Source organism: Oryx dammah, unplaced genomic scaffold, assembly GCF_014754425.2.
Source record: "Oryx dammah isolate SB20612 unplaced genomic scaffold, SCBI_Odam_1.1 HiC_scaffold_11077, whole genome shotgun sequence".
Classification (NCBI taxonomy): domain Eukaryota; kingdom Metazoa; phylum Chordata; class Mammalia; order Artiodactyla; family Bovidae; genus Oryx; species Oryx dammah.
Window position 1 is genome coordinate 6,874,173 of NW_024080471.1, and position 13,509 is coordinate 6,887,681.

General features: G+C 37.1%; 1 protein-coding gene across 1 annotated transcript in view; it reads left to right on the plus strand.

The window, feature by feature from the left end:
- LOC120860491 (lysosomal-trafficking regulator) overlaps positions 1-13,509 on the plus strand; it is a 166,602-nt gene that overhangs the window by 19,799 nt on the left and 133,294 nt on the right. Inside the window, exons 2-3 of the mRNA XM_040236309.1 lie at positions 6,900-6,989; positions 9,225-9,423. Of these exons, the coding sequence (XP_040092243.1) occupies positions 9,232-9,423 (192 nt within the window). The 5' untranslated portion in view covers positions 6,900-6,989; positions 9,225-9,231. The remainder of the gene's footprint in view (positions 1-6,899; positions 6,990-9,224; positions 9,424-13,509) is intronic.

Consider the following 13,509-nt stretch of genomic DNA (forward strand, 5'->3'; position numbering starts at 1 on the left):
TATTTATCAAAATATTTATTAAGTAATAAATATTGGTTGAATTAATGAATTAGTGAAAAAGTGCACTGTCGCACAATAGACTCTGACCTCCTTCTCACCAGGACCACTCGTTATTTGATAGTTCTTGAGGAGGAAACTTAGTGACTGCTGGAGTACTTCTTGCCATATTGTTGAGATTTTATCTTCTGTGGTAAATGTAGTATCATTAATAGCACTGATTAATGCATAGAATTGATAATATATTTTTTAAATGCCTAAAAGTTAAGAATATGTAGTAATGACTTGGGTAGGGGCCTGAAGTAGCCCTATTTCACGAAGGTAAATGTTTGAAAATACATTGTACTGAGGATGATAGCATAATTCTGTGATCTTTTGGATAATAGGTTGTGGCAGAACCAGAACCAGATCAGAGCTAAAATATCAAAGTCAGCTTTCCTAAGATGTCTGTGGGAGGTCTCAATCAGTAAAAGCAAAGCTTGTTTTATTGACCATTACATTTCCAGAAGGTAAAGGAAATAAACGGGGAGCTGATACTCTGAGCCTAATTTTGACCCTCTGTGAGGGCTTAGTTAGTGAACATAATGGGAAGAGCTAACAATGATCTGTTGTCCAGAAAACTAACTTCATGATTACTCAACTACAGTGACCTTTCGCTTCCCCTCCAACACTGACATGCAGAGTCACACTCTGGATGTTGTCATCATCTGAAACTGTTTGATTCAGAAATCTACAAATTCCCATATCTTCCTTGCTACATTCTCTGTTCTCTCTCATAGAGATTGAGTACCTGAATTTTCTCTTTGTGTGTCAACATGTGCCTTCCAGCCTGTACCCCATTTTTGACCATATGAATTATTCTTTCACCTGTACCCCTGATTCCTTCCTCTTATGCTTCTGTTGCCTTCCACTCACCAGAACCCTCATTTCAAGATCAGTGATACAATCTGTATTCTCTATTATGAGATCCAAGCAGCTGAATCCTGGAGAATCTGAAACATTTGCGAAAATTGACCACATCAGAAATTCACAGTTTTCAGCCAGCACCCCAGGAAATCCTTTTATTTATCCTTGATCACTATTCTCTCCATCTTTGTTTTCCTGCTTCTCGTCTTGCTTTTTTGATACCAAACTTACTGTAATTCTGGGGACTTGACTTGAGCCTCTCTTCCTGTCTGGAATGCCTTTCTTCTCTCCTTTTCTCCCTTTACCTGTTCAACTTTTTTCAAAATTATCTTGTTCATGAGGCTTCCCTGACCACTCAGATTGCGTTCAGTACTTCTTATCAGTACACAGTGCCCTGTGTATTGGTTTGCCTTTGCCACATAATGTGATCTTCCTGGGGGTGGGCAGAGACTGGGACTGCTTTCCCACTTTGTACTCTTAGTGCCTGGCACAAAGCGGGTGTTTAGTAAGTGATAGGTAAGTGAATAAATAATAAACAGAAGACTTGAAGCAAAGCTGGAATATAGAGAATTGGAGATACAGAGTTCCTAAATAGCAAAGAAAAGATAGGTAAGGTGCCACATGTAGTTTCTGGAAGGGAAAGTGGTTGTAAGATGTCCATAGACAGAGTCTTTATTGAACAGTTGGAAATAATACGTGAAGAAAAAGTAGAGGCAAAGTGGCCAAATGAACTCAGATTTTGAAATAACATGTGCAGGACAAGGAAAGAAGGATATGAAGCAAATAACAAAACAAAATGATTTATATATAAAAGAGGAGCACAACCCTCTGAGAGTAATGAGCTCAGATTTTTAAAATGTCAAAACTGACCTTTACAATTTTTATATAGAAAATGAAAATAACAAGCAAATAATGGGTTCTTCTTTTATTTATTTATTTTTGCAATGCCATTCTCCCAAATCATCCCACCCTCTCCCTCTCCCACAGGGTCCAGAAGACTGTTCTATATATCTGTGTCTCTTTTGCTGTCGCATACAGGGTTATCGTTACCATCTTTCTAAATTCCATATATATGCCTTAGTATATTCTATTGGTGTTTTTCTTTCTGGCTTCACTCTGTATAATCAGCTCCAGTTTCATCCACCTCATTAGAATGGATTCAAATGTATTCTTTTTAATGGCTGAGTAATACTCTATTGTGTATATGTACCACAGTTTTCTTATCCATTCATCTGCTGATGGACATCTAGGATGTTTCCATGTCCTGGCTATTATAAACAGTGCTGTGATGAACATTGGGGTACACGTGTCTCTTTCAATTCTGATTTCCTCAGTGTGTATGCCCAGCAGTGGGATTGCTGGGTCATAAGGCAGTTCTATTTCCAGTTTTTAAAGGAATCTCCACACTGTTCTCCATAGTGGCTGTACTAGATTCTTCTTTTAAACAAACTGACCCTATAATCAGAGACAGAAAATAAATAAAACTTCTCAATTTCTGTTTTCTTTCCATCTTCTCTAACATGAAGAATGATCTATACACTGATTAATAAGGGTAGAAATAAGAAGAATAATAGGAGAAAATGTAAGCCCAAGATTGAGGAGGAGATTGTACCAGAACCTCTGGTTGTTCTAAATGAATTCACACCTCAGGTTCAGATTCTGAGAAAATTTGTTAATGTCATTGCTCAACTGGTAATCTTTGAGTTATTACAGTGAATTTGAAAACTTTTAGAAGATTGTGAGGAATAAACTTCCAAAATTATAAAAAAGAATGTAGATTCCATAGACTTTAGTGAGTTTGAAATTATCTTCAGAAAAGCTTCTTAAAGATCATTTTAAAAGATTTGCAAATGTTTACAGAAAGAATAGATGGACAGGAAAGGTTAAGGAGAGTCTCTAAAACTAATTCATGCAGATGACCCAGTTTCTGCTTTTGATGGGGATGTACATGTACAGATCAAGAGAATGCTGCAGCTGTAATATACGTTGAATCCCATGAGGTATTTGATGTCATCTATTCTATCATTCTGTTTCGGGGGACACGTGGAGAGCTGGACTGTAGTATAGGTACAGTTATTGAACAGTGGAACTTGATTTTAGTTATTGCAGCTGTGTGGGAAATCTCTTAGAGGCTGCTGTTTTTGACACTGTTCCACTCATCAGTTTAACACCTCCCTCTCAGCTGGATTACCCTGTGGTTTATTTCACTGAGAAAATAGAAGCCTCCAAATCTTGGTCTTCCCATTGCCAGATACACGAATCTTCCTGCGTCTGTACTCATGAACTCTGTCATGCTTCTTACTCCATTGATTGAATTGCATTGTTCCTTCTGCTTGCATATTGGATCCTCTTTATTTTGCCTCCTCATTGTTGCTGGTATTATCTCCTCTCGTTGTAGCTTTTCATCTGTTTTCCTTTTTCTGTTGGAGAAACATGCTACATGAATACGCTATGATGGCTTACAAACATGCCATAATATCTTTTTCTCTTAAAAAACTAAACGATTCCCCTATCCAGAGTCCCCTTCAAGCTGCCACCTATTTCCTTGCTACTCTTTTTGACAGAACTTCTCTAAAGGGTTTTCTAAACACCTTGCCTCCATTTCTGCACCATTCTTTGCCACTCCACTGAGACACTGTTTGACAGAGTTGTCAGTAACTTCCATGTTGCTAAATCCAATGGTCAGTTCCCCATTTCCATCTTACTCAACCTCTCAGCAATATTTGACACAGTTGATCACTCTTTCCTGTTTCAGGTTTTCCTCACTTGGTTTCTGGGAAGGACCATGCTCCTGAATCTTTTCTGCATCACATGCTGTTCCTTCCTGGTCTCCTATGCTGAAACCTCTTTGTCTCCCTAAGTCAGTGATGTAAACTCCAGGGCTCACTCCTAGATCCTATTCTCTGCTCCACTTGCACTCATTCTCTGGGTCCCCTCGCCTCCCGCCGTTGAGTACTCTAGCCACTAGCCACAGTCCCATCATTGCAGAAAGTTCTTTCAGACGGCATTGCTCTGGGTTATTTCATTCATATTATCTCATTAAAATGCATCTGCATGCTGATAACTCCCAAACTGATTCACCTGTTCCAGCCTCCCACCTGAACCCAGCTTGTTATGTCCAACTGCCTACCTGATACCCTTTGCTTGCTTCTTAAGAGACCCGTCAGACTTGACAGAGCTAAGGGTAAACTTTATTATACTTTCTCTCCCAACCAGTCTTACCTGTAAATGATCTGGGCTATTCCTCACACAGCCATAAAAAAAACTTGGTAGTCTCTCTTTTTAAAAAAAAATTTTTGGAGGTTAGGCAGGGAAAGGAGGGTGGGCAGGAAGGAGACTTCCACTGTTCGGGAGAGACGGTTCCAGAGGAACACCCCTGTTTCTTTCTACATCTTCCTCCAATCCCTGATAAGTAGGAGTGAGTGACTTTTCACACTTTTGTAGTAATATCTAACTTCTTTTTTTCTCTTGCACTCAGTATCTGGTGCATCAAATATACACTAGTCTCAATGCCCTGGAATACTTTTTCCCCAGATACTCACATGGGCTGTTTTATTACTTCATTCAGGGTTTTGCTGAGAATGTCCTCTTTAGACATTGCCTGCCAACCCTATCTAAAGTAGCCTTCCTGTCATTCTGCATCCTTATTCTGTCTTATGCTGGCATTACATTTATTTTTTCTATCTCTGCCCCACTAGAATCCATGAGGATAGGGATTTTTCTTTTCATGTCAAAAATAATAGCTGGTGTATAGTAACTGTTCAATAAATTTTTGTTTAAATGGCATACTGATGATGACACTTATGTCATTTGTAATGACATAAAACCAGAGGGTGTAACTGATACATTGTCAGTTTTTTGTTTGTTTTGGTTATATTTTACACTTTGCTAGTCGCTGAATTAGAGAGAGGGAAGCCTCTTGTTTTTCTGAAAAGGTCATTTATATAATTATAGGCATTTTGCTAGGATGCATTTCATTTATGGTAAAATTTTAAGAGTATAAAAATTCTAGTAATATTGTTGGGAGCAAGTTTTATTTATTATGATATTATAACAATAGTTACAAGTTTAAAATTGTAATGATGAATTTGAAATTTGGCATTTTTGCTATAAAGTACAAAAAGTAACAAGACAGGGTCCCTGGCCTTAAGGAACTTGTTACCTAGGAGGTAAGATAGTCATACAGATAAGTAGCTACACAGGGGCAAAAACATGTAATGTTCTAAAAGGCACATTTTAAATCTATTAAAAAACTGTATTTCCATACTTTATGGACACCTAGCATAATATAGAGTGATTTTTTTTTTAAGTCAAAACACAGCTGTGGATAATGAGTGGTGGCAGAGTGCAGGAGGACACAGCTCATTGCCGTGGCAGGTGGGGTTGTGATTTTGGATGGAGTGGAACTCCATGGATATCCAAGCTGGGCCGTGTACAATATGGAAATAAAGAAGCCATGTCAGTGGCTTTCTAAGAGCATTAGAACGTCCCTCAGCTTGGCCTGGAAATGTCTCTCAGTAAGAGAAACAGATGGATCCAGTTTTCTGGCAACTTTCACTTTTAGTAGCCAGCCTGAGTTGGCTGGAATCGTTTTAGCATCTGGGATAAATGGCTCCATCGTGTAGTAATCCAGGCTAGAGGGTGCCAGTAGTCAGAGCAATTCATACAGTACTTCCTTACGCTCATTGTTCGATAGGTGATTTCCTTGTCTGTAATTCTAGAGTTAAAAATATGAGGGTGATGCAGTAGGAGCAGGTGTGGAAGGCGTTTGGAGACTCCACTCCAGGACTGTTTTGTTTGGTGGGGTAGTCGATGCCCTGGCGGATGGCCAGTGGAGTGAGCAGGTAAGACTGAGACCCAGCCTGTGCTTTGACAGCTGTGTGTCATGCACTGCACCAGCCCAGGAAAAGTGTTTTTTCCCTAATTCACACAAAGTCCTGTGTAGTCTAGGGCAGTTCTGTCCTATTTCTTGCCTAGTTTATTCTCAAGGGCCTAGAATACTGTGTAGTACAAGAACCGTCTGTCAAGCTGAACGGAATTCAAGACAGTGCTCTGGTTTCCCTGGTGGTGCAGAGGTTAAAGCGTCTGCCTGCAATGCGCGAGACCCGGGTCTGATCCCTGGATCGGGAAGATCCCCTGAAGAAGGAAATGACTCCCGTATTCTTGCCTGGAGAATCCCATGGACGGTGGAGCCTAGCCGGCTACAGTCCACGGGGTCGCAAAGAGTCCGACACGACTGAGGGACTTCACTTCAAGCAATTAAAGGTCATTTTGATTTTAAAAGCTTGTGGCTCAAAATAAACCTTACTGTTTGCCTTATAACTATAATCAGAAAATATTTTTCATGCCTCTGCCTGGTAAAAGTTATAGCAAAGGAGAAAACTACAGAGAAGCATCTTCTTGCTATCCCAGAAGTAGGAATTTATCCTTTGGTATTCTAGAAATAGCCTTCACTGTGTTATACGTAGGAGATTAATTCATTTTTTAAAATTCAGAAAGGGTAGGAAACTTGGAGGTGGTTTATTCATTCGTTGGCTGTGTAGTATTTTCTGAGTTCTCATGTATCCTCAAATATCTTTTACAGGAAAGTAATAACTTGACTGTCATAGTATATAGATGATATTCTACTGCCGTCTAGATTTCATTATTAAGAAGACAGATGGTGCCCAATTCTTCCTCCTTTGTCGTGGTTTACTGGAGGCTATAAGTTGGGAGTTGGGAGAGGAGGTGTAGGGAGCTGTGATCAGGTTGTCTTGTGCAGATCAAATATGTCCCAAGACTTCATCTCTCAAGATCCCATTCTTAAAGCTACAGGCACTTTTTAGTGTGCTCTTGAGATTTAAAAAATTGTTGGCTGTTTCATACATCAAATATGAAGACTAGCTTCTGGTATTTATGTCAAAATTTTAATTTTTAAAATTATTTGTGTTTAGCTATCGCCATTAATTGTTATCCTGTTTTGTTTTGTTTTATCCTGTTTTCTTTTTTTTTGGTAGGTGTAGCTTTGTTCTAAGAATATTTGTTTCGTCCGGTTCATGAACTCAAATTATAAAGACCCTAAATGTTACAGAAGTGTTGAAAGATCGGTGAGTATTTAATGTAACATATATTAACAGCCAAAATACTTGATTCAGTCTAAGACTTTGAAACTAATAGTTATATGATGTTAATTAAAACCCAAAGTGAAAATACCTAAACTTTCTAGACATGTAAATTATGGTTTATTCATACTATGGCACATTGCACAGTGGCCTAAAGGAGTGAACTTAATGTTGAGAGGGAAAAGCAAAATTATAAAAAGATGCATACTTTTAAAAATAAATGATACTGAATATTTTATGACTATGATGTATCAAAATTATAAAAATATATATGGAAATGATAAAACAACAACTAAGGAGGTGGAAGAGGTATGGCTGGAGTGTAGCTTTCCTGTACTATAAAGTTTGATTTCTCTACACACGTGCACACGCACACACCCATCCCCCCATGCACGAGGACTGAACTGAATATAGTTAATACTTGCTAGATCTGAAGTCTGAGTATTTGCTATAACCTCACGTTATAGAATCTTTTTTTTTTTCTGGGCATTTGAAATGTTCCCAAAAAATCTTTAAAAAATGCCATGTAATCATCTTTTCAGTTGGCATTCAGAATGGCTGAAAAACATTCAGTTAAATTCAGCATTCTTATTAGATGCGTGGGAAGAAATAAGTATTTCTTACTGTGCCAAGCAGAAGTACCCCCATCACTCCTGCCAGTGTTGTTCTGCTAGTGCTGTTAATAACTACTGCAGCTAGAAGAGTGAAAAGTGTGTGAATATCGGATGGAAAAGTTCACATATTTTGTTATTTGTAGTTTACACGGTTTTAGATCTGGAAATTCCAATAAGATCAATAAGAGAGTTCAGTAGGAAGTTTGGATACAGGAGTTAGGTTTGGATATCTCAAAATAAATCTACTTACTATAGGCCTCCTATATACCAGTTTTGTATCCTAGTTGGAATATATAATGGAAAATAAAATCCCATTCAGAATAAAGATGAAAACTATAAGACACCTGGAATAAACCTAACAGAAATATATAACAGCAATTTCTACTTCAAGGAAATAATGGGGGTAAATGTGCAGGTATTATAAGGTATTTATTACAGTTTGTTTATGATAGTAAGAAGCTAGAAACAACCTAAATATTCAACAATGACAAATTGGCTACATTGTTACAGTACATCTACTAAGGAAACACATGTACTATATGTAAAATACACATGCAGTGGAATGTACTAAAAAGTAAGCATACAGCTGTTAAACAGAGAAAGAGTTCAGGGGAACATTTCCGAACTATCTAAATGAAACAATCAGGTAATAGATCATTTACGTATGATACCCTATATATGTAACTGTGTATGTATTTTATATACATTTTTAAATATGGAAAAATGTTTCTGCATATAATACTTTTTACTGACATGGCATCTTATGCTTTTAGGAAGTGGGATTGAAATTATTTCCTCCTCAATTGTCTAAAAATTCATGTTAATTTCTATTATTTTAATTTCTAGAAGATAGGCCCTAATTATTACCACAGTTTTTTTGTTTTTCACATTTTTAAAAATTTCTAAAGTTGCAGCGTGCCTTGCAACTGCTGGTGTCTTCTATAGTCAGTGGGCTGCATTTGTGGAAGAGCTGGTTATTCTTGCGTACCCTTGAATGAGCTTGGTCATAGCTGTTCACAGTGTCAGCCCCTCAGTTGAGTTGTGTGCGTTGTCAGCACTACACCTGATGAGTTTTCCGTGTTTCCTGGTTAGTTACTTTCTACCAGTCTCCTCTGGTAAGATTGAAAAACTTGCACAGCCTCAAAACCTACAGAATGATGTCAGCGTCTTTGGGTTCTGTCAGGTGAAAAACAGTGTATATTTTTAAAGATCCAATTATCTTTCAAAATATGTACAACAAGAGTATTTTATAAGTAATGGGTTTATTTTTATTCTAGAGTGAGGCCCTTTTAGAGAGGAAGTCAGCATTGACTTTAACCGCCACCACCCACCCAGTGTTTTCTTTCCCAGCACTTTCACTTACCCATGCTTGCTTAGTCATTTCACACCCAGGACTAATTTCTGCTTTGCAGGAATATTTAAGGAGTACCAGACTAGATCAGAACTATGTCTGAAAGATTTTAAGGTTAGGTACCAATGCCCTTTAAATTACTATATAATTTAAAGTCAGTCTTCAATTAAAAACAAATAGCAACAAAAACACGTATTAATAGTTTTATGCAACATTTTTATTTTTCTAATCTTTTCTGTAATATTTATTTTATAGCTCGGTCATGAGCACTGACAGTAACTCACTGGCGCGTGAGTTTCTGACCGATGTCAACCGGCTTTGCAATGCAGTGGTCCAGAGAGTGGAGGCCAGGGAGGAAGAAGAAGAGGAAACCCACATGGCAACCCTCGGACAATACCTTGTCCATGGCCGAGGATTTCTGTTACTTACGAAGCTAAATTCTATCATTGATCAGGTAACATTTTCATATCAAATCATTTTTTTCATCAGTAAATTTTAATTATAGATAAGTAATTTCTAGGTTGCATAATTTCTGATAGTCTCTTTGAGATAAAGTCCTGTCTCTCACCTCACTCAGACAAGGAAAAGTAACTCCATTTATGAACATATTGTTTATTTGGATACTTTCCAAAATGTCTAAAATATCTTACAGTTATAAACAGCCTTTTTTCTAAAATGCTTTCATATACAGTATGCTTTTTAATTTTAATATCAGTGTGAGATAACTATGGTTGTTAGTAAGGATAAGATCGTGATTAGTACTTTGAGTAAGCATCAGGTGTATTTTTTTAAAGTGTAGTGTAAATTATATTTAGAGAACTTGCCAATTCTGGGGTGAAAATACAGAGTCCTTTGTGTAAACTAATAATTACTAAATCATCTGGTTTTCATACATTACTGTGTTTGCTTAAACAATGGTAAGACCATATGGTATTTTGCTGTTTCCTTCAGAGAAGGCAACGGCACCCCACTCCAGTACTCTTGCCTGGAAAATCCCATGGACGAAGGAGCCTGGTAGGCTGTAGTCCATGGGGTCGCTAAGAGTCGGGCTCGACTGAGCGACTTCACTTTCACTTTTCACTTTAATGCGTTGGAGAAGGAAATGGCAACCCACTCCAGTGTTCTTGCCTGGAGAATCCCAGAGACGGTGGAGCCTGGTGGGCTGCCGTCTATGGGGTCGCACAGAGTCAGACACGACTGAAGCAACTTAGCATTATGGAATTAACAGAATTTTAAAGCTAGGTGGGACTATGGAGATGTTTTCATCTAACCTCCTTTTGTAGATGAAAGACTGAGATCCAGAAACATTAAATAACTCAAACAAGGTTAACTTGAAGCCTAAATGCAATTTTTATCCATTTCATTTTATTAGAAAACAAATATTTATTTTATGAAAGAAAAGCCCACCATCTGCTTTCACCATCTACTAACTAATGTTGTTAGGTAATAATATTTCAGTTAATTTAAATTTAAAGGATAGTAAACACTCTGTAGCACCAGTATGATGGACAGCTTTAAACACTTTAAGGGTAAATTTAACTGTTGTAAAATAAAATTTCCTTGTCATGAAAGCATTTGCTAAGAAATACATATATTGGGTAAATATGGATACTAAAATTAAAGCAGCTATTTTCACTATAAGCTAAGAAACCTAACAATATAAATCAGGACGTATTTGTTCACTGTGGTGTCTACCTGTCATCGAGTTTTTCAGAATATTTTCAGGTTTATATATTTTTAAATTTAATTTATTTATTGAGGTAGCATTGATTTATAACATATAGGTTTATGTAATTTTATTCTTTTTTAATGTGATTGATCAAATATGACTAAATGGAATTTAATTTTTAAATATTTGTATGGCTTCTATAAATAAATTTTAAAATAAAAAATGATTTGTTAGACCACATGTGATGATTTTATATTTCAAAATTTTGATGAGTTAGTATACATATCATGCTCTATTTATCTTCTTTCCCCACATTAGAACAATTCTGTGTTCTCTCTCTTTTTTTTAAAGATACTATTTATATAGCATCAGAAATACCAGTTATCCAGGAATAAATCTGATAAATTATATATAGATTTCTCTATAAAATACTATAAAATGTTGTTGAGAGAAACTAAAGAATACCCAAATAAGAGCAGAACTACATAATTTTCATGTACTGGGAAAAAGTCAATATAATAAATATATTTTATTCTCCAAATTGATCTGTAAATTCCAATATAATCCCAATCAAACTTTCAATAGCTTTTTTGAATGCCAGCTTTATTGGAATATAGCTTACATATCAAAGAATTAATCTATTTCATATGTGCGACTTGGTGGTTTTTAATGTAGTCATACAGAAATGCAGCTGTCACCACAGTCACTTTTAGAACATTTTCACCCCCTCACATAGAAACCCGGTGCCCTTAGCCATTACTTCCCTGTCCCTCCCATCCCCCTTGGCCCTCAGCAAACACTGATCTACTTTCTGCCTTTCTCTTTTGAGTTGTGAAGTATCTATTACTGTTCTGTTACATGATTGAATGGGAATGTGGAAGTCATTCAGTCCTGTCCAACTCTTTGCGACCCCATGGCCTGTAGCCCGCCATGCTCCTCTGTCCATGAGATTTCCCAGGCAAGAATACTGGAGTGGATTGCCATTCCCTTCTCCAGGGGAACTTCCTGACCCAGGGATCAAACCCAGGTCTCCTGTGTTACAGGTGGATTTTTTACTGTCTGAAGCCCATTAAATGTTTGAAATCATTCAACTCATAATTGCAGCATTTTTTTGCTATGGCAATATTTTTTTAATGCCCTCTTTCTCCCTAGTCACTCACTTTTTGGAATATCTGTAGCAATGCTGGTAGGGACAGTAGAAGTAGAGTGAAAATAAAATATTAATGAATAGCCATTTAAAAAATAAGACTTCCCAAGACTTAATTATTTAAACCAGAAAATGGAGAATGATCTTTAGGCTCTTAAATGGGAATTTAACTATGTAAGATTTAATCATTTAAAATGAAATCAAAGCACTGGATTCAAAGCTGTACCAGAGAAACTTTAGCTTTTCTTATCTATCTGTTTCTCATATGTTGAAACACTTCTTGGATACTCTGGAGAAGAGGCAGCTTAAATCCTTGCAGTACTTCTGCTTTATTAACAGATAGTTAATCTAAGGAATTAAGCAGACTTTTTATTGGTACATAATATATGTATAGGAAATGCACAGTATTTTGTTGGGTAAGTTTTGACAAATCTGTAACCTCTATAACCACCACCCAAATCAGTGGTTAGAAATTTCCACCCTCTTAGAAAGGTTTGTCATACTCCTTTTCACTCAGCCACTCCCCTCCCCCCACTGCAAGATAACCACTCTTCTGACTTTTAACATCGAAGTATAGTGTTGCTTGTCCTAGTACTTCCTGTAAATGTAATCATGCAGTATGTACGCTTGTGTCTCAGAGATGATTCATCCATGTTGCTTAAATCAGTAGTTCGTTACTTTTGTTTCTGGTTAGTGCTTTGTTGTATGGATATACCATAATTTTTAACCATTCTCCCGTTGTTTAACCATTTGGGTTGTTTTGTTGTTGTTCTTCAGTTGCTAAATCGTGTCTGACTCTTTTGTGACCCCCATGGACTGTATAGCCCACCAGTCTCCTCTGTCCATGGGATTTCCCAGGCAAGAATACTGGAATGGGTTGCCATTTTCTTCTCCATTTGGGTTGTTTACATTTGACTATTGTGAATAAAGCTGCTGTGAATATTCTTATAAATGTCTGTGTGTGAATATATTTTCATTTCTCCTGGGTAAATATCCAGGCATGTGTGATTGCTTGGCTGTAGGGTAGGTGTTTAGCAGTATAAGAAATTGCCAAACTGTTTTTCGAAGTGGTTGTACCACTTTTCATTCCTACCAGCGGTGTATGAGAATTCCAGTTGTTCTATATCCTCTCTAATATTTGACATTGCCAGTTTTTTTTAGTAGTAGCCCTTCCAAGTGAATGTGAAGTAGTGTCTCACTGCAATTTTAATTTGCATTTCTGTGACAACTGATGATGTTGAGCACTTTTTAGTGTGCTTAATGTCCATTTGTATATCTTCTTTTGTGAATATCTGTTCAAGTTTTGTGTTCATTTTAAATAAAGCTCAGGTTATTTGTTTATAATCCAGTTGTTATAATTCTTTATGTATTCTGGATAAAACTCTTTGTTGAATTGCAAATACTTTCTCTGTGGCTTGTCTTTTCATTTCTTTCTTTTTTCCCTGCTGAGCTATGAGGCATGCAGGATCTTAGTTCCCCAACCAGGGTGGAACCTGTGCTTCCTGTATTGGAAGCATGGAACCTTAACCACTGGGCCACCAGGACAGCCCCTCTTTACATTTCTCAACAGTGTCTTTAGAAAGGCCAACTTTTTCCCTGTGTGAATAGTGCTTTTTATATCTTGTCTAAGAAATCTTGGTCTTACAAACCCAAAGTTACACAGATATTCTCCAATGTTTTTCCCACTAGGGGCTTTTTTGTTATTATTTTTAGATCTTTTAGGT